We start from the raw sequence: 23859 nt of genomic DNA, 5'->3' as shown, positions 1-23859 counted from the left end.
GTAGTAAGAAGGGGTGTAGATATATGATTTGTGTCATAGACGTTGATATATATGCTATAAATATAGATATATGTGTTATATATATATTTTGATTATATTTATGAAATAAGTTGGTGTCATTCAGCAACTCTATGGAGTATTCGTAAAGGACATTTAAATACTGTATGCTTATGTTTAATATCTTCGTTGGCGGCAACTTAGTTTTAAAAATTATATTCATTATTTTACATTAATAAATAAAATATATAATATATGTAAGAACGATAATATCTTATCATAACATATTATTGTCTTAAGCTATTATCTGAAGATAATAACAATACATATCTTAAGTAAACGTACTTATTGTAATTTGGTAAATTATCTGTTATAATATTCGTGATCAAAATAGTTAACCTTTTAGATAAGTCAAAGGTTTTCATATCAAATGAAAATATAATAAAGTTAAAGTTCCATTATGCGAACACAGTCGCGACCAGTCATTCTGTCCGGTTAAGAAAACTAATAGATAATACTAAGCAAGAAATATAAAAACTAGAACTAGCTACACTGTATGGTTGAGAGATATATACATTTATAAGACTATTTGTTTAACAGAATCATTACTGTAACAATTATTTCTGTTTTTTCTATTTTCTTAATAAAAACTATTCTATTTATTAGAAAGGTTTTTCAACAGTAGTGAATTTCAACAACAAAAATTAAATTCTTGTAATCTCAAAAAAATTATTTACGAATAATTGAATATAAGAAATAATTCCAATATTACTACTGTTGGGTATTTGGCACTACAAGAAACAGCTAGAAATTAAATTAATTAAAAATAAATTAAAAATTTTGTTGTTGCAATTCACTACTGTATGAAAGGCTAATCGATAATATTTAAATTAATAATTTTATTTTATTTTTAATATTTTATTTAACAGTCTTTAATAATTCTTTTTAAAAAAAATGATTAAATTAAACTAAAATTTTGTTTAATATTTGCACATAACTTTTCATTTAGAAATAATATTTTACAAATATGAACTGTGTTTTTTCTCATATATGGTATTGAAATCTAGTAAAATTGTTTTTTTCTTAAACTAAAATCAACTATCCTCTCAGTCTTGTGCATTGAGTTAGAGCTAATCTTATGAAGTCTCTATAGTAAACTACATTTGCGTGCATATCAGGTTTACCCATAGCACACGGTGCACCCCAATTAACTAAAGCCACCAATTTACCATTATAAACTAATGGACCACCAGAGTCTCCATTACAAGCTCCTTCTCCAGCACGTGTATAAGTACAAATATGTCCAATACCAACTCCTTCATCATTATCCCAGGCCGTTAAACACTGCTGACGTGATATAAGTGTAACATTTAATGTCATTAGTTTCTCGGGAGGATATTCATTAAGATTCAAACTACCCCAACCAGTTAGGGTTAAAACATCGCCTGGCTGAGGTAATGTCTCGGCGATTTCAATTTTTTGTGTATAATTATTAAATTCAATCGGTGCATCCAATCTCACCGTAGCAATATCATTATGATAGAATGGATCGTCTTGTCGACAATGTGGTGTAGCCATTTCAGGACGAAATACTGCCCCTGGTTCTTGCCAATTATTAGTGCCAACAATAATACGCAACATTGTAAGTGGATAGTCTTCCACACAATGTGCTGCAGTTAATATGTGTTGATTGTCAATTATAACGCCGCCACACAAATGAGAACCAAAAATAGATTGTATCGAGACCTGATACGGTGCTGAAGCTTCTGCCGCCACAACGCCGCCAACTATGCGACCGTCCATTGTAGGCTTATGTGTACCAGTGTATGAGGCATGTATGCGTTTGGCGCTGGAGGTGGTGAGACATAGCAATGCCGTCAGCAGTTTTAGGTAAAATTTCTTCCGATCATTGTTTAACATTTTTTGTTTATTTACTTTTGTTTATTTTTAATTTATCGTTTAATTTTTGTGTAGATTTTGCTATAAACACAATAAATTTACAAGCGGTAATGTGGGTAAATGGTCATTTTCCGATGCTTTTTATATAAAGTGCTTATTGCCCCAATTAACTACTATGTACCTGACTCTAGCGAATTTCATATAATCCCATACTTTTTACTGGTTGGTGCTTTTATCGTTTTATAATTAATTATATTATACATAATAAATGGACTTTATGTTAAAATATTTCACCAGTATCGAAACTTTATTATTCGATATCAAATGGGATTTTCATTTTGCCGCCCAGACAATCTTTATTGAACTAAAATTTGATATAACGAACTGTACGATATTGTTCTCAAAAATGGAGGATATGTAAAATAAACTGGTATGCGCATAAAAAATTTAAACAATTTTTGTTTATCAAAAAACTATCATAAAATGACCAATTCTTGAAATAATAGTAAAAAGTAAACAATGACCAAATATTAAACATATACTAAATAGTTAGGTTTCAAAGTGTGTAGTATAATATAGTCAAGAACCAATATTTCAAATATTTTTTTATATTTACATACATCCATTTGTCTAGGTATATACTGTATAGTTATGTACATAGTACAGCACTATGTATTAGTCTCACCATAGTACAGTGAAACTATGGTATAGTGAGTATTCAAAGTACTATATCAAGTATATATGACCTTTATTTAGACCTTATATCATAAACTACGATTTATTGATTTTTTATGATGGGTCCAGATTTCTTTAAATATTTTGAGAAAAGTAATAGCTTATAAATATGTTGTTTTTTCATTATATCATAAAAATATAAGATAAAAGTGCTTTAAACTTTTATCAAATTTTTGATATATTGTATAAATAGCATACACATAGGTATGACACATATAAGTATATACATATGATAAGACATATTACTACCATTTTATAATATTGAAATATTAACAACAACAAAAACACATATTTATTATAAGAGAACAGTTTAAAATAATAACTTTTTATTTAAAAATATAAATAATTTCATTAGTGATTATATTGAAGGAAAACCTTTTTGGTTTTCAGATACTTTTTTGTCTTCTACGTATAACCTATGATGAATGATGAATTATGTGAGCTTCATTGTGATGTTAAAGTAGTATTTGGTGCCTTCACTATTTAATCATTTCCGAAGTTGTTAATGTCGGTGATATTCTAGAACATGACTACACGGAATAGGAGCTTGAAACAACAGACATCTCAATAAGTAATATAGTTCCAAATAGATAGACAATAGAGATTTGGAATTCCAGTAAAATCGGATGTTAAGAACAAAAAAGGATATTACGAAATTTTAAACTTTTGAAGAGATCTTTTGTAGAGTAATAAATTCTTACTTAGCAGGTAACGATTCACTTCAGAAACAAGGCTTTAAAAATTAGAACATTTTAACGAGGTATCAGTTCTTGCAAAGTAGCTGTTGAAAACGGTAGTGCTATATTAGTGGTAGTAATATATTAATGAATAAAAATTATGAATATAATAAATTACGTTTTGCTGTTGACTTAAATGACTTTTCAAGAATAAATTATTAAAGTATATAATAAAATAATCCTCTTACCTACAACACTGATCTAATACTACTGAACTATTGTTTATCAATTTGCCAAAATTTTTTGTCATAATAATAAGACAATTAATTGGTCTAATTGATATTATCAACAACAATAAAAATTGTTATCCAAATATACTAAATAATGGCAATTTGATAAAAACTTGATAAGAGTTTAAATTTAAGTATAAATTAAAATTAAATTAAGTACACAAGTTTAGAAACTATTAAATATCGGCGCGTTATGTACAACCGAATGAATATATCTGTCGCGCTTCTTTTACTAACGGCCTTTATTGGCTATAGTGACGCCTTGCGTTATTACGGTGACCCCTCCTATGTCGGTTTGAAGTATAAGGATACAAAACCACCAGCAGTACCACGACAAAGTCGTATCCAAACAGAAAACTATGTATTGGGTGGCCATGTAGCTGCCAACGGTGCTGTGCCTTTCCAAGTATCCATACAGAATCGCTTTGGTAATCATTTCTGCGGAGGTGCGATTATAGACGATCAGTATGTACTCACAGCTGCCAGTTGTGTGGGAGGCTTACAGAAGAGTAATATAAAAGTAGTAACTGGTACGAATGATTGGATGGGTTTAGCTATACAATATGAAGTAGAGGACATTATTATACATTGCAATTTTGATAAGCCACTTTATCACAATGATATCGCACTCATCAAACTAGCAACATTGGTTGCTTATGATGATGTAACAAAAAATATAACAGTTGCTGAATTAAATGAATTAGTACCTGGAGAAACGCTTACATTTACTGGTTGGGGTGAGGATCAGGAGGGTGCAAATTATCCAAATGATTTGAAGCAATTAAATGTGTTATATATTTCTAATACGGACTGTAAGGCTGCTTATGGTAATGTGGATGACGTTGATTTGGGACATGTATGTACTAAGTCACCTGTTGGAGAAGGTGCTTGTCATGGTGATACTGGTGGCCCATTAATAAATTCGAAAGGACAGTTAGTTGGTATAAACAATTTTGGTATACCCTGCGGACGAGGTTTTCCTGATGTCTTTGCAAGTGTTGCTTTTTATAATGATTGGATTAGAACTACTATTAAAGGGTGTAATCTAGAATCATAAAGTAACATGAACATGAGATTGTTTTAAGTTTAAGGATTTATATAATATGTGCATCATTGTATAAAAACACATTAAAAATACTTACAATTTTTTGTTTGTAATAGTTTTATTTTAAAATTTATAATTGAATGTGTAATTTTATTAGTTTATAGATCGGGAGGTTAATTTAATTATCAAAATTATTGCATACATTTAATTTTCATATATAATCATATATAATTTCATAATTAATTAAAGCCGACTTCTACGAATATACAAAATTTTATATTAAATTCTGATCCATCCCTTTTGAGTATAATACGCCATTGAAGTCAGTTGGCTAATTCTATTCTGCGAAATTTTTTTCATGTCATTTTATAGAAATAGCAATTAATTAACTAGGTTTTTAATATACCTTCGATATTTAAGAGTAAATTATCAATAAATAAATTAGTTTTTGGTATGCCTTCACTTTTAAACCGGATTAAAAAATTTCAACAACTTTATTATAACACTTTAGTGATATTGAACAGCATTTTTTTGCCTCTATGGTATTTAATACATTGTGAGTTTATTTACTTAATATATATATATATAAAGTGTTTTGACATATATAATTTTAATATCTAGATTACTGCACACAATCTTTAGAAGTAACCACCACATTTCAGCAAGACTTAGTTTTCCACTGACCTTAAACTGCTAATTTCGCTTATACGTCATAAGTAACACCATTTGTAACTTGATTACCTAAAATATCATTGTATATAAAAATAAATTAATTAATTTCTACATAAATTTACAATTAACTGACCATAACAACAAATTGATTGTAATACCCGCTAGTCATTTCATAAGTGTACTCGTTTATCTGCATTTGAACGAAATCTGTCTAAAAGTATTGGAAGTATCAAAGTCCAGTAGACGTCTGCTAAATCATGAAAATCAATTAAATGATAATGTGAAGGTATCAAACATTGAATTAATTGTAGGTGGCTTTCTCTTTCGATTAGCTAAACACTCAATAACACTTCAAACAAATAAGTGCGCCAGATTCACTATATTATTGATATTAACTATTTACTTTTAATAGAACTAAAAGCGTCCACGGATGTTATATACTTTGAAGTACTTAAATATGAGCATTGTTTCATAAGACATAAAATGTGTTGTAATTTCATAGTTTTAAATATTAATGTTTTTAATATCAACAATTTAATATACAATATCGTTTTTCACCATTTTACAGATATTATTTATAGGACAGGTATATTCCAATGTTATAGTTTTACAATTTTTTGACATAATAATCACACAACGAAATGTTCAATATTATTTATTCTCATAATATTACTCAGTCAGTGCGGTTTCTGTCAGCTTAGAAAAATAAGCGAAGCAAATAGGTCTTGCGGTAAATCGAATTAGTTGAAACTATGAACTATAGGTACATGCTACACAACGATATTGACAGAGGTAAGCGCAAAAAAATTGAGTGGCTCCGTTGGATCGGTCATGTCGTGCGAATAAAAACCAGAAAGTGACCAGAAAGTGGTCCTGCTAAAAAGATGTTTTCTTCACTACCTACTGAAGGAAAACGCGGTAGGGGTTGTCCGGAACTTCGGTCGAAGAACTAGGAGACTAAGGATATGATAGCACTACACTGGTCATAGTAGGCCACTAGATGCAGCGAAGGGTGACTAACGTCTTCAATGGCCAATTAAGTAAATTAATAATATAACACATGGACTCAGTACTGGTTTTACGACACCATAAGATCTACATCTAATAATAAATAAGTCTCTGAAAACTTTTTATATATATTTTAAAGTATTTGCTTTAATAGGCAAGTATATATATATGGTGGGATGTTAGGACAGCGCACTGTCCAACAACTGGCCCCACTGCAATGAAGGATTAGCCGAAGTAGCCCACGAAACTACTTGGGTCCTTTTTCGCCCTTCGATTCTCGGATGTCGTTATTGAGTTAAAGCTGATGTGGGTACCGTTCGCATAACTACATCTTTTGTTAATACAAGCAGCTTATTTAGCTTGAGGTTTCCTGCCAAGGCATCACCAGCCCAATGGTGTCCCAAGACAGTCTTCCTCCTACTTGCCAGTGCTGGACATTGGCACAATATACGCACCACTGTCTCCTTTTTTTTTAATCGTTAGTCTGCAAGTGTCTTTCACAGCAAGAGTTATCTTGATACTTGAAGTTGTCATGTCCAATAATTAGTGAGGTCAGCCAGCTTAGAGTTCTCCGCGAAATAGGCAACTAAATAAATTATAACACAGATGGACTCGGTACTGTGGTTATATGACATCATATGAGCTACATGTAATAATGAATTAATAATGCTTAGACCTGGTACATAAATCTCTGAAATTTTTTTATCTTGACTTCTGGATTCTTCTTCTTCTTGAGTTAGTGCTGTTACGCACTTTTACTCTATAATAGTTGGGGGGCTTATCTCTACCCCACACTAGGTTTTAACTAGGCTAAAAAAAAAAAACATATAATTTATTTGTCTTTTAGTTGATGACGGATCTTCCTGAGAGTCCAGAAGTGGACTTGAGAATTGTTAGGGCGGGGTTAATTAGCGTATCAAATTTAGTGATTAATTTTAGAGCTCTGTCTCTGATATATTTTTTCACTGAGTCAATCCTCTATGTATGTCTGTTGATCTAATATACCATGGAATCTTAAACAGTTTTCTTAAAGCCAGGTTTTGAGCTATCTGTAATTGCTTTAAGGTAGTATTTGAGGCTTTGCTATATGTAAAATACTTGCCTTTACTGAATTTTTATGAATTATATTAACAAAAAAAATTATATTTTAAATTTTTTTTTAAACACCGATTAAAATTAAAATTAAAAAAAACAAGATAAAATGGTTTATAGCAATAGTTGGGTACATATAATAATCAAATATAGTTAAAAATTTATTTATATACATATATAGTGAATTATTATTGGAAAGTTTTTATGTTAGTTAAGATTATCTTAAAAGGCATTAAACTGATGAAATAATTTTTTATCAGTCATTTAAAGAAACTATTACTTTGAATGTTAATAAATATAACATTATTAGTAATTCGATTATATAAAGCATAATTGATTATATATAAAAACAATAAAAATTATATTCAACTAAAATTACATTGAACTGACCATGACAACAAATTTATCGCAATAATCGCTACTCATTTCAATAAGTGGAATAGTCTAACTGAACAAAATCGAAATCTATCTAATAGCGTTGGAAGTATCAAAGTCCAATAGACGTCTTGTAGTATGACAAGTGTTAAATCATGGAAATCAATTAAATGATAATATTAAGTTATCAATTTTTCAATAAATTGTAGGTGACTTCCCCTTTGGTGTAACTGCACACTCAATCATAATCCAAATAAAGCAGTGTGACTAATTTATTATTATTTACCTTACTTTAGTGCAGATGTTAACTATTTCTTATGGCTTATGCGCCCTAATATTTTTACTAGCAGTACTGAGAATTCGATAAGTCGTATATCAAATTAACGCCTGCTGAGTCTTAATACACAACTGAATAATACAATTTAAAAATAATCACCTCTGGCACCTTCCAAGGGAATTCATGTGCTGCGAACTTATCAATGCTTCCGAAATTTCTTATCTTGCCATGTGTCAATAAAAATGAAATAAAAAATAAAAAGTTTGCAAAATAAAAAGTAGCTATAAAAAGTAATAGCTACTAGAAAGTAAATTCATTTAAATTTTGTTGATAGACAAGTCAAAAGCAAATAAATAAATATTAAATTAAATACTAAAATAAGAAAGCAACATAAAAAAATTCAGTATGAAATTCTATACGCTTATTTTATTAACCGCCACTGTCTTGGCAGTGGAATCGCGTAGTGCTGGTCAACTGAATCTACAAGCAACAGCTGGTATAGAAGGACGCATAATTGGTGGCAATGATGCGCCACTTGGCTATGCACCATATCAAGTTTCTTTGAGGAATACTTTCGGTGAACACGTATGTGGTGGTTCGATTATAGATTCATATTGGATTTTGACTGCTGCACATTGTATGGATTGGCCTATACAATATTTACGTGTAATTACTGGTACAATCAATTGGAGCAAAGGTGGTGCTGAATATACTATAGCCGAGGCAAAAATACATTGTTTATATACAACATATCACAATGACATTGCACTACTACGTCTGGATAACCCCATAGTATTTAATGATGTGACACAACCTATCAAACTAGCTACCAGCAATACATTGAAAGAGAACGATAAATTGGTATTAACTGGTTGGGGTGCTACTAAGGTGTGGGGACGTTCAGCTGATGTTTTACAAAAAGTCGATTTGAAGTATGTGCCATATGCTACTTGTAGACCACAAGTAAAGAACTCCGCTTGGATTGATGAAGGTCACATATGCTCGTCAACTAAAGATAGTACAGGTGCCTGTAATAATGATTCCGGTGGTCCTTTGGTGGATGAAAATCAAGTACAAGTTGGTATTGTTAACTGGGGTGAAGCTTGTGCTGTCGGTTATCCTGATGTTTATGCCAGTGTTTCTTATTACCATGACTGGATAGTTAACACTATGAGTGGTAAGAACACTTGCTAAAACGTGAGGAAGTATAAATAAGAAAACATATATTGGTGATATCTAAGCCAAACGCGAACAAATAATTTTAGAAATATATTAGAATTAAACATTATTTTTTTTTTTGGTATATTATATATATTGTTTACACATATCAAATAAAAAACAATTTGTCAAAGAAAAATAATTTTTGTTGAAATAATTTCAAACTTTTACTAATAAGAGGTATATAAAAGAATGTAATTCTAAAGAAAAAAGTATTATAAAATAGATTTTAAAAAAATCTTAAATTTTAATAGATTTATTAATTTCTTAATATATAAAAGAATAGAATTCTAAACAAAAATTGAGAAAAATGCTCTGTAAAATAGATGTAAAAACAAATTTATTTTTAAGTAGTTACTTTCTTTTTTGGAGATATAGTACCAAATATAAAGAAAACTTAAAAATCCTATATCTAAAAAATATAAAAAAAGGACATTAGTTATACAACTCTGTAAAGAATATTATACTTAGATTATAGTAAAAAGTTTAATATATGCGCTAGTATATGAATAAATCAGTAGGTCCGGTCCAAGTCACATGGAATTTTATACAATGACAAATTGTTATTAACAATCGAGATAATGCAACCTATTGTGTGCTATAGCTTTTATATAATATAATATTATTAAATATTATAATAATATTATTGAAAAAAGCTTTTAATGAATGATAATAACTATAATTATAGATTAAAAGTAACATTCATTAATTTGCTTAAAGATTAATATCAATCCAATTTCATTAATTTTAGTGGTCATTGAGGTTATCGGGTTGTTTCTTATTGCAATTAATATTTTTATTAAAATACTTTTAAATCTGCATATTTGTAGGTTTTAATGTACATAACGTGTTTAATAAAACTAAATACCTCAATGGTTTAAAAGATCTCTAATTTATATCTTTCAAATAATCGTATATGTAATATACAACAATAGGCCAATGATCTGCAATTCACTTAAATTTTACTTAGTTTTTATTTTATTTTGTTAATTATTTTATTATTTATCAATTATTAGTTATTAAGTTAATTAATTATTTTATTAATTATATTATTATATTATATTAAGTAAAAAATAAAATATTTTTATTTAAAAACTCATATTGGATCTATATGTCTTAATATGCCAATTCTTCCAAAATAGTTTAAGAAAATCTTCACTTCCTAATCTTCATTTCTCTTTATTATAAACTTTTTTCTGTTGTTTTTTCTTCACTTTTTTCTGTTGTTTCTTCTTTAATTTCTTCTGTCGTCACTTCTTTTTCTGGAGCACAAGTAGCTGTAGGTTCGCTCGGATCTTTCTCACTCTCCACATGTTCACAACCGTGTATATTCCTTCGTATGAAATCATGATAGTACGAAACACGTGCATGTGCATCGGGAAAACCTTTAGCACAAGGTCGACCCCAATTTACTAACGCCACCAATTTGAGTGTTTCCTTATGCACCAGGGGACCACCAGAATCACCATGACAAGCGCCTTTGCCTTTATCATTGAAAGTGCAAACATGACCAATGTCTACCCAAGTGCTATTATCATGCGCAGCGCGACAATCCTTGAATGGCACGTACTTCACATTGAGTGTTTGTAATTTATTGGGTATTTCTCCACCCAATGACAAGGTGCCCCAGCCTAAAATCGTTGAAAAAGAAACAGAAGTAAAAAAAAAAAAATTTAATAAATAAATTTAAAAATATAACAAAGCCACTACGTACCGGTAAGTACAAGTTCATCTCCTGCCTTAAGTGGTTCGTGATCATATTCTACGGCTTGCGTGTGCTCATCATACTCAATGCTGTCGTTTAAATGCAGTAAGGCAATGTCATTTGCATAAGCCGGACTGTTGTAATTGCAGTGCGTAACTATGCGATCTGGATAATAATATTTACTGGTATTGTTTAGTAAGTTATGTGTGCCGGTTAATACTTTAACGTTTTCTGCCTTCTGGCCTATCAAACAGTGTGAAGCTGTTATAATCCAACGTTTGTCGATTATAGCACCACCACAAAAATGCCGTCCTTTAAGTGTTTGCAATGATATTTGATAAGGTGCAATATCAGCTGCTGCATCTTGACCGCCTACTATACGGTTAGTAGTATATTGTGGCGGATACAGAATATCTGATTCTAAGCCTTCTGCTGAGGTTACGTGCGAATAGAATAAAAGTATTCCAAATAGCAAAAATCCCAAGTGCTGCAGTCTTCCCGATGTGTTGTACATTTCGCCTGCGTTATAACACAACAACTGAGTTTTATGCACCTTGCATTCGTGCTTTATATACTCTACATACCAGAAACCTTTTTTATATGCCAATCACGCTTTATATTTGTTATTTATCGTCCATGAAGTAAAACCCTTTTAAGCGTTTATTATGTGTCAGCGTCCTGCTGTGTTTGCGTTTAATAGCTGATAGGCGGTATAGTTTTCGTAGAGTAATTCAGTACCTCGCATTTTATAATGTTTTCATGATAGTATTTATCCACTCTCTTCTGTGGAAATTTAATTAAAATTTTAGTAAAGTTCAATTTAATTGGTCGGTATGAATTAATTTTATTTTATCAGTCGGTTTGAATGCACATTTTTTGTGGTTCCAGGTAATATATATATTCTATACGCTATTTAGTTTAATGGTTACAATATTTCTTACATTATTTCATAACATTGTTATTAGGCCTTTCTGCCTTGCAAGGAATAAACTATACCCAAGTATATAGCGTCAATTGAATTTCAATAGGGCCATTCATCATTGCATTATATTAATACCGTAGAGTTAAGTTTTAAAGACAGATAATCACGTTTGAAAACTATGGAGCCCGTGTGAAGTTAAAGAAGGCTACAGAAAATGTTAAACTAATATAAAAATATATTTTCCATATATACTTATAGACCTCCAAATTTTAATAAATTACTTTCACAGAAATCATAGTGAAATCATCTACAAATACAAGGACTTGTTGTTCATAGCCAAATGGAGAATAGTTACGAAGTATTTTTAAGTCATACAACAACAGTTGTTATTAAAAGTTTTTACAAGCTTTACTCATTGCTCTGACATTTTTATATGTGAATTAAAAAAATATTACAACCAGAAAGCAACTAACTACTTTATTGAAGCACTAATTAATAAATTTATTTCTTATCTTGAATGTAAAATATTACGTTGAATATATTTTTAGAGATAATACTCACACCCTATGTGTATCCCTCTCGACTACACCATAAAAAAAGTTGGCTGCATTCTCTTATGGAGCTATGAGGAGAATGTTTTACTATTCGTCTTAATGGATATGTTTTTGATTTTAAGCACAAAATATAAATTTTTTTCTATCTTGGGTTGTTTTTTCTTATACATCTTCTTATATATCGGGAAAATCTTCTCACGAAATCGTGCATATTTTCGTCACTAAGTTTTTCTTATTAAAATGAAAATTAATTGCAAAAACAATAGATAGTGTTGTAAAATTTGAAATATTTGTATAAAAGTTTGCTCAAATTTTTAAGGGTGTCAGAATTTCTGACTTGCCTACTGTAGTGCTGTTAGGTAGGCCTTTTTTTACTTTTGCCGTTTGTTGATGCTATTAAGTAGCACTTTTAAATTAATTTACAATGTATGTATCCGAACTAACTTAATTAAAGAATGTGATTAATTTTTAATACAATAATTAATATGTTAATTAAATGTACTTGAATTAATGGAACGAACAAGTAAAATATACATAGTAGAGACTTCACTTTCAACATCATTTTTATCAGTTCCCATCTCCATTTCATTATGACATTATCAGGAGTCAAGTTGTGAGCTTAGAAAACCACGTACGAATATTAAATTCGGACCGTAGTGGTCGTCTGGAATTTGGAAACAATAGAATTTCAAGAGGTATCATCTGCACTCTGATACTATAGAGTAATTGAAGTGTGATTACTTCTTTATTTGGAAAATGTTTAGCTTAACAATTGAAAATTTTTAAGGCGAGTAAAAAAATTTTTAACCAAAATATGATGAAGTGCATAGTGCGACTAAGAATGACTCTTCAGAGTCATTTAACAATTCTCCATATTTTATAACAAAGTATTCTATTTATTATTATATACATGCGTTTCTCTATAGTTGATAATATGTCGGTTCAATTGTAGAACTATGGTTCATCATTTACGGCTTACAATCAAGTCTCCAGTTCTTCTTAAGTGAAAGTTCTTTGCGAAACTTTAATGAATAATCATTTTAATTTGAAATAAATTTAAAATATACTTTATTTTCAATGTAAAAACAGAGAAGAAAAGAGGAGCTTAAAATATTAAATTCTAGCTTAAAAACTAAATAAAAATGTTATGTACAAATCATAATGAGAGAAAGATAATGCAATTAAAACTAAACTGCATTAAGCCTCTTAAGCCTCGTAACAGCTTTAGAATTAACTAAAGATACATCGAAGATCTCTAATACTGACTTGGTGGCAAATACTGATTACCAATGCTGTTACCATTCACCAATGATTGCTGATCCAATTGCGTTACATGTTGCTGTTGTTGTGAACTCTGTTCCTGTGGCAATTGCTGCAATTGTTGTTCATCAATTTCCTCTTCCTCAGGAGCATCTAATGAACCTACAACAGAAGTTACTGGTGCCACACCCTCATCTGTAATAGTGGAACTGCCACCCAAACTATCGTATTGTGTTTGAATTTGACGCTGAGCATGTGCAGCTTCTTCAGCTGTACGATATTTGATAAAGAAGACTTCTGGTTTATTAACATGTTGAGGTGCTTCGGCAATGGCATCTTGCAATTCCGTAGCTGAAGTCTTCTTCGACAGAACATAAACAACAGTTTTTTCTTGTTTCAGTGATTTGGCAAGATTGAGAGCAGCAGCCTTGCTGGTTTGAGTTGGTGTCTTGACGAAGAGCACATTGTAGTGTTTACGTGGTTGCTGAGCTAATTGCGCCAACTCTTCTTCTATATCATCATCGGTTTCCTCTGGAGCGGCGTGTATGAAGAAGTTTTTAGTAACAATTGGTTTCTTAGGTACCTTCACACGTGGACGTAAACGACGTGGTGTTTTGGGTGCTTGTAAAACGCCTGGAAATCCGAGTGGCATAGGTAATACCATGCCAACACTAGATTGTTGAGCTTGTTGGAATCTCTGGTATTGTGACTGTGCTGTAGGTAAATATTGATTGCTTGGCTGTGTAAGAGATAATGGAATGATTGATTGTTGTGAAATACGTTGTGCCTGCTGAGGTATTGGTCCCGATAAAATTTGCATTATTAATGGATTTTGTTGTGTATTACTACCAAAAGCTGTTTGTTGATAGTTATAACCTGGCTGCACATCCCCTAGAGAGAGTGTAACAGTAGTTGCCAATAGAATCGTCTGAAATAAACGAAATTTAAATAAGAATATAGTTGGAAATGTTATAGTTAATATTACATTCAGAAAAATATGCTCTAACCACATTTATAATAAATTGAATTGATCAATTCTGTTAGAAAAAATTTAGCTCATGAGGTAAAGAAGAAAGAAAAACCAACCGGTGGTATGGGTAAACCAACATGATGTCTCGAGTAAGAATATTTTGACATGTGATTTAGTTAAAATCTGGTGAAATCAAGCAATTTATTTTTCTGAGTGTACAAATTTCAATGTTTTAATGTTATATTAGATTATAGTAGAATCTATATAGAATTCTCAAAATGTGGTGGCCAAATTGAATATTAAATTAACACCTACTGAACCAAACAACTCAAAAAGCAGCAGAAGTGAGATAAAAATGAATAAGTAGAAGTGGAGACCATATGCTTAGTCAACCGAGAAATTACATAGCAATGCAAGCGTTGGCATGGAATCCACAAGGTAGCAGAAGACCTGGTTCGCCACTGAAAACGTGGAGAAGAAGGGTCGAGAGTGAGCTAGCTAAAGCAATATATACATGGAACAATATCTACGGAGAAGCACCAAATACAGCCAGATTTAAAAGAATTATTGAGGTCCTATGTCCCACTAGGGAAGTGGACAATAGTAGAAGAAGTATTAGATTATAGTAAAAATAGTAAGCGTAATAAATTTTTATTGTTAACTTTTTTATTATATGCTATAACTATACAGAATTAGGAAGCAATAGCATTCCTATTTTAAATTTTTTTCCTTCTACTTTGTGAAAAAGTTTAATATGAACGTATTTAGAATATTCTCGTCAAAGCATTTCAAAGACAAATTCGGAAATGATTATAGAATAAGTCACAAATATCTAACTTAAGCTCAAGGTTCATTAGCACCTATAAATCCAAAATTTATTATATATTCTAAGCTTTTAAAAATTTTATTCAAGATATATCGAAACTTGTAAAAATCTTTTTGAAAAGTTTGTGAAATATATACATATTTTAAGGCAGTTCTGAAAATAATTATAAAGGATTGCACTGTATTAGTAATTGCACCATTCTTCACATTCTGTGATACTTGCATAGCAATACTCTTGTAATACTCTTTAAATATAAGCACAGTATCATCTTTCAACCTTCAATCGCTTATCAAGTGATAAAAGTATATAAGTTTTTTTATCTTAATTTCAAGAATCAAAGGTTAATTTCCTGGGAAGTCAAATGTTTCAAATTGGAAGAGTTTAGTAGAGGTGATAAATCCCAGAGTTGCAGGTGGAGTCTTCCTTAAGTACATTTTCAATCTTGGTTCATTACATATATGTATATTTAATTTTTCGGGCACTACACTGTAAATTTTATAGTCCAATTGAGGTCTGAATATTGTATTTAATCACAAATTTTATAATTTTATATTTATTAACTTTTACTTAAACTATAACTTTGCATTAGCTCTTTTAAACGACTGCACTTAACATAGTAATGTATTTTAATTCCATAGTGCAATTATTTTCTCTTTCACAGTATTTAACTATTTAGACTCTCACTTATTTTTTTAATTTTTTTTAAATTTAATATTATTTTTATTTTTTCAATACTTATATATATTTAATCACTTTTAAACATACCACAAAGATCTTCATGTTTTTACTTAATTTTTCTTTTAGTTAATTTAAGCTGTTAACTTGCTTCAAACGAAGTTTTTGGTTGACTGATGCTTAACAAAATTGCCTGATTGCTTTTATATTAACAAGGCAGTATCTGAAATGATACCAGTTAGTATCTCAAATGTGACGAACAAATACCAACGGTTGCAGTTTGCTTTAAGACAAAATGGCCTCTGCCTTCGAGAAGTTTGGAACAAATGTAAAATTTCAAACGTACGCAATTTTAGCAATTTATTTTATTTTTTGAAAACAATGCGTTGATGACAATGATAACCTTTCTAAATTCAATTTTTAAATATCATAATTATTGGCGAAACATCATCAAACTCCGCATGCCCTAAACAGAATACAAAACAAAAAGCATCGGACGAATTTTTAGAGGTTTTAGAGAAGATTCAGCTTGGGTTGCATGGCACAGCTCATTTGCATATGAAAAATATAAATTGCCTATAGTCAAGAGTTACAAATAATAACCAAGTAATTTGCATAATTTTTATTTGATAAAATAAAATGGCATTACAACAAAGCTACTCTTATGATTTAAATTCAAATTGTATTGTGTGCTTTATAATAGCACGAAATTTAATTGTTTACAAATTTAAAAACCATTTGTGGCAACACTGAAATCCCCCGAGTTACTGATTTGGCCACATTAACAAACACAAAGCCCGACAACAATATTTCAAAAATATTACCAAAATATGCAAAAATGCTTTCATTGCAAAATTACCTTTACTTTTCATAAATTTTTATAAATGCATTTAATTTTTTTTTTATTTTTTTATTTGATTTTATTTAAATTTTAGCATCAAAATTTGCCCACATAAATCATGACCAACCAAAAAACTATCGCTTCTGCTAATTGAAAGCCATTCAGTGATAGTCACTATGAATTTTTGATTTTACTTTCAAAGATCTTAACGAATTTTTCATATATTTCTTCTGTTTCATATGCAAAGTTCATGGTTACATGAACTATAATAAATTAATTCTCACCGACCTATGAAGTAATACCTAAAAGTTGAGTTATGAATGTAATTCGATTACTTGGTTATTTACATATACTTGCATCTTTCACGGCGGACAATGGACGCGTAAGATTTATTACTGTCTTAAGTATTGAAATATTTTAGGGAGCTCGATTTTAATTGATTTCAGTTATATTTACATAATTTAATTTTAATAACAAAAAGAAAATATAACAAAAAAAATGTTAATTTTTTTTGGGAATTGTGTAAGATCATACTGCGATGGGACAAAACCTTGACATTTTACTAAAGAAGATCTACCCAACAAAAGCGAATAAAAGTAACTTCTTAAAGAAAGTGCAGAATAAATATGTAAAAATGAAATTAGAATTTAAATGATTATTTTAAACAATTAAAATGTAATTTTTATATATTGCATATTATCATATATGAGTCATTCTTTTAAAAATCAGACTGATTTTAGAAAAAAAATGACGTCATCAGCTCCGATTTGGTTGAATTTTTTTTAAGTACTTCAATTTTCAAAACCTCATGGGTCCATATCTGCTAGAAAAAATTACAAAATTTTTTCCCGAGATACGGGTTTTATTATTTTATGAAAGAAGGTCGTAAAAAAAATTTCAACCAAATAGGAGATGATGAAGTCAAAAAGGTGTCCGATTTTTAAAAGAATGGCTCATATATGAAAACCATAATTTTTAGCAGCACGATTACTTTATTAAATAACATTATTTAACACTAAATAACATTATTCAACACTAAATATTATTTTTTATTTTCTTAATGATATTAGGTTTATTTGGGTCTGCTCATAAAAACTCTTAAAAAAAGTTTGCAACCCTGCACTTGCAGTCCAAACAATTTATTTACGGACCTTAAACTCAAAAAAAAATCGAATATTTCCTAAAACTACTAATAATAAGTACTTGGCAATACTCGAAACAGCGTTGTATGGTCAGACAAAATTTCAATAAATTAACTAAAATTTTTGTTGTTATGCTTTCATTTCTATTCGAACTTTTCTAACTTTTAAATAGTTTCTTTTCCTCATAAGACATGTCACTTTCGACAAAAAAAATTAATATTGATATTTTTTTATTAATCCTATTAAACCTAGTTTTTGAACTTTAACCCGTTATTGCATAGACTCAGATAGAAGGATAATGGAAAATTAAACTAAAACTATAAAAGAGTCAATAAAGAAAGAATAAGAACTTAATATTTCTTACTCAATGTTATTAAATTAGTCTAAAAGTAATTGCTATAAGAGAGCAAGTGGTAGATTGTACTCTAATATGGGACAATGCTGTTGTTTCAAATTTTATAATAAATACTCCTGCAATTTAAGTAATTTAAGGTAATTGTGATTTAGTGTTGTCATTCAAATGCACTTTACATTTGATATCTAAGTTAGACAGAACAAATAAAGTAACATTTTTTTAAATAATTTGCAATCTGGACTTAATTATGTTTGTGATGTCTGAGTCTTTGCTGAAGTATATTTACTAGTCACATCACATCTTGTAACATCATCAGGATGTTGTAAGGATTTAAAGCTATACCTATAGACCATTTTTTTGTCTAAATAGATCTGATTTTATAGTAGTCACTTCTGGACCCAGATACTTATGTAATTGGATACAGGCAAGTCTTATGAGTCAAGTATAGTTAATTTAATTGTACATGAGAATAGTTAACTTAATTGTACATGAAAGTTAGGCCAATGGGGGAATACATATAATGATTCAATAACGGAGGTATTGAAAATGTGTATGTTTAGGTAATAACAGATGATTTTTAGGGAATTGACCAATATGCTGTGGACTTTTTAAGTGAAAAAATTTTTGGCTTTCTTCTAACTTTTTTTGGGTATTTTCTAGATTGATTTGTAGAACTTGTTTCTTGCATTATATAGTCACACATTCAACCTTTTTCCGTGTGTGGGTTGTGGGTAGCAGTGGTTGGTCTACTGACCAATCATTAGTAATTGTTCACCAATTAAAGAAAAACCTTTCTCTCAAGAAAGCGCGATGGGTTGGTTATATGATTGTAAATGGTTAATATTAAACTACATAAAATAGTGGGTGTGCCGTTTCAGGGCCAAATTAATATTCTTTTATGTTAATACAAAGGATTTTAATGAAACGTTTTTAACTGTCAGAAAACAGAGTGTGGTTTTTATCAAAAACGAATTATATTGAAACAACTTATTTCTTTTCTTAACACTTGTGAACTTTCAAATATATTCATATGAGATTAAAGTCGTAAAAACCATGAAAGTTCATAAAATCTTATTATAATAAAATCATAAATGTTGTATAAATTTATTATATATAAAATAAAATGGCTTTCGAATACGAAAACATTTATGATTTTCATGAATGAAACTGGTTAGTGACTTTCTCACGCCAAATCCAAAGTAATAAATATACATCTATTTTGTTTTAAAATGTTTTTAACAAATTTTATATATTTAATCTTCACTTCATTTGCAATGTAAATCAGCAAATTTTGTAATAAAAGTCGCTTTTGAAAACGGAAATTTATTTTTGTCATTGAAGCCTCGCCTGAGCATAAATTCGGTGTTGAACTGCCAAAAAAACCGATTGGAACTGCCAAAACAAATTAACGCCACTGTGAATATTTAGACAAGCGAAAGGTCACTGTTAATTAAATTATATACGAGTATGGACTACTATGTTTCTAGATATATATTTACATTTTTTTTTCATATTTCATGTCATTGCAATGTTTATTCAAAGAAAGTAAAAAAACAAATAAACATAATGTAATAATGACATTTCTCCGGAGTCGTTGCTGATGGAATGATTGAAAATGCGTTAAAATGAGTTATGGCCGTTGATGTGATTAACTTTACTGATTCGTAGACTGACATGTAATCATTATGTAAATAAATTTCATATATTTTATTCAACGAATTAATTAATTAATTATGAGACTCTTATGACTAGGAGCATTTAAATAGGTTTAATCAGCAGAGGAAGTGTTGACACATGGCTTTAAGTCATTTCATTCGTCGAGCAAAAGTTTTATTATATAAGAATATATTTGATCGACAGATACTGTCAATATAAAACCATGAATTTTATTATTTGACAGTCAATAGTACTTCATATGTTGAGATGAATTATATGTCAAAATATTATGTTATGGATATTGAGTATGATGAAAACATCTGTAGATTTAAAAATAGATTTTTGACTTAACTGAAAATTTATTGTATAAAATTAATTTACATGCAATAAACAAATCATTATAAAACATTATAACAGAATAGGTTGAATCCAAATCTTTTATTATCTCTCATAGCTCATAGATACATCTTAATAAAGTCCATCACACTGTTTTTATTAAGGACTTTCATTCATTCCAAATCCATTTAAAAATAGATTTTTGACTAAACTGAAAATTTATTGTACAAAATCAATCTTTATACAATAAAAAAATCCTTAAAACATTATAACATAATAGTTTTATTCTCTCATATAGCACTCATAAATGCATCTTAAAAAAATTCATCACAGTCTTTATAAAGGACTTTCATCTATTCTTAAGACATCCTGCGCCCATCGGAACCGTTACGATATTTTTATGAATATTAACACATATTTTTGTTTAGGTGAATCTAAAAGCTCCTCATTGCTTCTTTTTCTATAGTCTCCATTTACATCACTGCATGGTCATTATACTTTTCGAACTAGTTTTTTTTGTCAAAAATAAAAAAACTCTCATCTCTTGTTGTTAGAGTTCACACTTCGAATTCACAAAGTAGAATAGAATCAAGTATTGTAGACAGGGTACTTGAGATCTCTTGAAATAGTCGTTATTAGGTTATATTATTATGTGACTATATTTATAGCTTTTGACAAGATTTGCACTGTAAAGTCGATAAAAATGAGAGTACTAAGGCTACAGTGGTTTCAGAGAGTGATAGATATTTTAAAATGAAAGTTAAGACATTACAGTTAAGATGATCTCTATCAAATCCTATGGAACTTCCGTCACCAGCACAGATAAAGAACTCTTCTCTAGATTTAGTTCTCGACTTTATTCACAAACCTTTAAGTGGTTTTGTGTAATCAATAGTGAAACTGGTACAATAAAACTCTTCTGGCCGCAGTATCGACTGTTGGACGATTTCACGTCTAAATTTTTAATATATATAATATATCTTTATCAAAAGACTTAGTATATTATTTTAAATCATATTTTGAATAATTTGGCAACTCTAGGTATATCTATAAAAATTATTGTTATATTATTAGGCGTGAATCTTAAAATACATTTTTCAAAATTTTGCCCTTAAAAGTATGCCTCAAATTACGGTCACTTTAATACCAAAAACCATGAAAATTCTTATTTTCTTTTATATTCTACAAAAAAAAATAATATATACACATACTTAATTATGCATTTACGGTGCAAAAACTCCATTATTGTTATTTTTTATTGACATATTCGATAAAATTTCTTTTAACTTAGCGGTAGTACTCTACTTAGTGATCTTATAAGATCAGTTTTTCTTCTTTGTACTAGCACTCTACTGAATCTTAGTCTACTGATCTTAGACGTTCACTTCTTTTTTTTAATAGTAGCATTCTACTTAGTAATCTTAGAAAATCACATTTATAGTAGTCAATAACATATCTATTTGCTTAGCGCTTTAAAAATATCTCCTTCCTCTATTCTTACGCCATGCGTCGAATATATCGCATGCAACTTTTCGCATGCAAGTTTACGCATGCAATATTTCGTAGATGAGAATAGTCAAGGCATATTATTCATATTACACAATATGTTTTCAATAAAAGCTATATCAAAATGTATTAATTGACTTCCATTGTCCGAACATAATTTTATAATCAAATTATGCATTATATTTTAAAACATTTTAAACCAAAATAGTGCTCATATTCGAAATTCAACCAATTGAACTGCATACCTTGATATGACTTTTTTGACATATAGCACGATATACTACACACTACCATAAAAATATAGATTTTGACTATGATTGTTGGGAGGAGTTGTTTCTCTAAGTAGTCAGCATAAGATATATGTCTTATAGGCTTCAATATTTTGTTTATATTTATGTACTTCTGCCATATTTATAAGAGTTTTATATAGTCTGCTAACTGTGTAATCAAATCCTAATAAACATTTTTTTTTTGTATACAGCCATACAACTACAACAAATAACATTTTAAATGCAATTAAAACTAATTCATTTTTATTTAATAACTTTTATTTAAATTACATATATTTAAACAATTAAAAACACTTAGCGTACATGAACAATTTTAATTTTCTGACTAGCAAAGACAAAAAAAATTAAGATAAAAAATTTAGTTAATTAAAAATATAATAATTTTAAAGTCCATCGAGCTTTTGCAATAACAATTTGTCTCAAAACATTATACAAATATTTCAAAAATTAAACAACATAATAAAAATACAATTGTTACATATAAAAATACATTAGTTTTTGGTAGGAAGCGTAAAAATCCTATTAATTAATTAAAGAATTTTATATGAAATACTCAAGATTTATGTTCTACTATAGTATATATATAGTCACTACATAACAACTAATATATTATAAATGAATACTTAAGTAAATGAATGGGCCAAGTCTCACTAGCTGCTGCATATATTTCGACAGAAATGCATATTAGAGATCGAATCCTGGCAATAACTCTAGGAGGGAATCATGTGCGTATCATACAACACCATGCGGCAAGAGATCCATCGCAAGTCAAAATCATTCAGTCTTCTTTTATTCCGTAAAACATCAAATTGCAGCTGCATGCATCAACTAGTCAAACTTGGCCCAATCAATGTCGATATTATTTTATTAAAATAATCTGCAGGAAATAATAATAAAATTTTGTTATAGTTTTTGTTTTTGAAGTTTTTTAACATGTATGGATATTTACAATGTACACACATATAATTTTTTTTTTATTTAAAACAGTGCTGTGAAATTTAATGTTTTTTACATTGCATCTATATGGCTTCAATAAAGTTTGTATATGATAATACCTTATTATAGTTCTCTTGAACGTTTTACACCAGTCCTCTTTATTTGGATATGGGATTTCCAACACAATTTTTGTAATTTTGCTTCAAAATGATTTGGATCTTAAGCTGAGCCAATAAATAAATTTGGTTTGCCAAAAGTGTTCGAATTCCAGTGCTCGAAACCCCATCTCCAGCTTTACATTGCCGTTGATCTTACACAGTATAATGTATCCATATATATCATTATTAGTTTTATGTAATCTTAGATGTTGATGCATTCACGAAAATATACTTTTATGTTGAAGGAATATAAAGTTTTTGCTGTTCATTGTGTAAAAGATTAGATTGATTAGCTAAGATATATATGAACCAAAAAGTTGAAACTTACACCGGTTTTACTATTTTAATTACTTTCATTTTTTATTACTTCAAAAAATTTTCAAAACTCTTTAAAACTCTTAAAAAATTTTAAAAAATCTTAAAAATCTTCCTTATCCTTAAG

General features: G+C 29.4%; 5 protein-coding genes across 5 annotated transcripts; 2 read left to right on the top strand and 3 right to left on the bottom strand.

Moving 5' to 3' along the window:
- Window positions 1–1039: 1039 nt before the first annotated feature.
- LOC119679989 (chymotrypsin-2-like) lies at window positions 1040–1972 on the bottom strand. Its single transcript, XM_038092593.1, has one exon. The coding sequence runs from the start codon at window positions 1915–1917 to the stop codon at window positions 1096–1098; it is 822 nt and encodes a 273-aa protein (XP_037948521.1). The 5' UTR covers window positions 1918–1972; the 3' UTR covers window positions 1040–1095.
- Window positions 1973–3788: 1816 nt separating this feature from the next.
- Window positions 3789–4751, top strand: LOC119679987 (chymotrypsin-2-like). The gene has a single exon (XM_038092591.1). It carries the CDS (start codon window positions 3792–3794, stop codon window positions 4653–4655), a length of 864 nt encoding a protein of 287 aa, XP_037948519.1. The 5' UTR covers window positions 3789–3791; the 3' UTR covers window positions 4656–4751.
- A 3654-nt stretch (window positions 4752–8405) lies between these two features.
- Window positions 8406–9379, top strand: LOC119679993 (chymotrypsin-1-like). Its single transcript, XM_038092597.1, has one exon. The coding sequence runs from the start codon at window positions 8473–8475 to the stop codon at window positions 9259–9261; it is 789 nt and encodes a 262-aa protein (XP_037948525.1). The 5' UTR covers window positions 8406–8472; the 3' UTR covers window positions 9262–9379.
- A 312-nt stretch (window positions 9380–9691) lies between these two features.
- On the bottom strand, window positions 9692–11504 carry LOC119675561 (chymotrypsin-2). The gene is made up of 3 exons (XM_038086767.1): window positions 11000–11504; window positions 10540–10916; window positions 9692–9697 (listed from the first exon to the last, which is right to left on the bottom strand). The coding sequence occupies exons 1-3, from the start codon at window positions 11502–11504 to the stop codon at window positions 9692–9694; spliced, it is 888 nt and encodes a 295-aa protein (XP_037942695.1).
- A 2217-nt stretch (window positions 11505–13721) lies between these two features.
- On the bottom strand, window positions 13722–16302 carry LOC119675560. Its single transcript, XM_038086766.1, has 2 exons — window positions 16288–16302; window positions 13722–14654 (listed from the first exon to the last, which is right to left on the bottom strand). Exons 1-2 carry the CDS (start codon window positions 16300–16302, stop codon window positions 13722–13724), a joined length of 948 nt encoding a protein of 315 aa, XP_037942694.1.
- Between the last annotated feature and the right edge of the window lie 7557 nt (window positions 16303–23859).

The sequence above is a fragment of the Teleopsis dalmanni genome, chromosome 2, assembly GCF_002237135.1.
Source record: "Teleopsis dalmanni isolate 2A chromosome 2, ASM223713v2, whole genome shotgun sequence".
Taxonomy (NCBI): Eukaryota; Metazoa; Arthropoda; class Insecta; order Diptera; family Diopsidae; genus Teleopsis; species Teleopsis dalmanni.
The sequence above is the reverse complement of the archived record's forward strand: the minus strand, read 5'-3'. Positions and strand labels throughout refer to the sequence as shown.

What these genes read in the sequence shown, in the direction of transcription:
- LOC119679989 (XM_038092593.1), bottom strand. Translation starts at nt 1,917, where the DNA reads ATGTTAAACAATGATCGGAAGAAATTTTACCTAAAACTGCTGACGGCA.
- LOC119679987 (XM_038092591.1), top strand. Translation starts at nt 3,792, where the DNA reads ATGTACAACCGAATGAATATATCTGTCGCGCTTCTTTTACTAACGGCC.
- LOC119679993 (XM_038092597.1), top strand. Translation starts at nt 8,473, where the DNA reads ATGAAATTCTATACGCTTATTTTATTAACCGCCACTGTCTTGGCAGTG.
- LOC119675561 (XM_038086767.1), bottom strand. Translation starts at nt 11,504, where the DNA reads ATGTACAACACATCGGGAAGACTGCAGCACTTGGGATTTTTGCTATTT. An exon ending in AGATGAACTTGTACTTACCG is followed by an intron (nt 10,917 to 10,999) that starts GTACGTAGTGGC and finishes CAACGATTTTAG; the next exon opens with GCTGGGGCACCTTGTCATTG.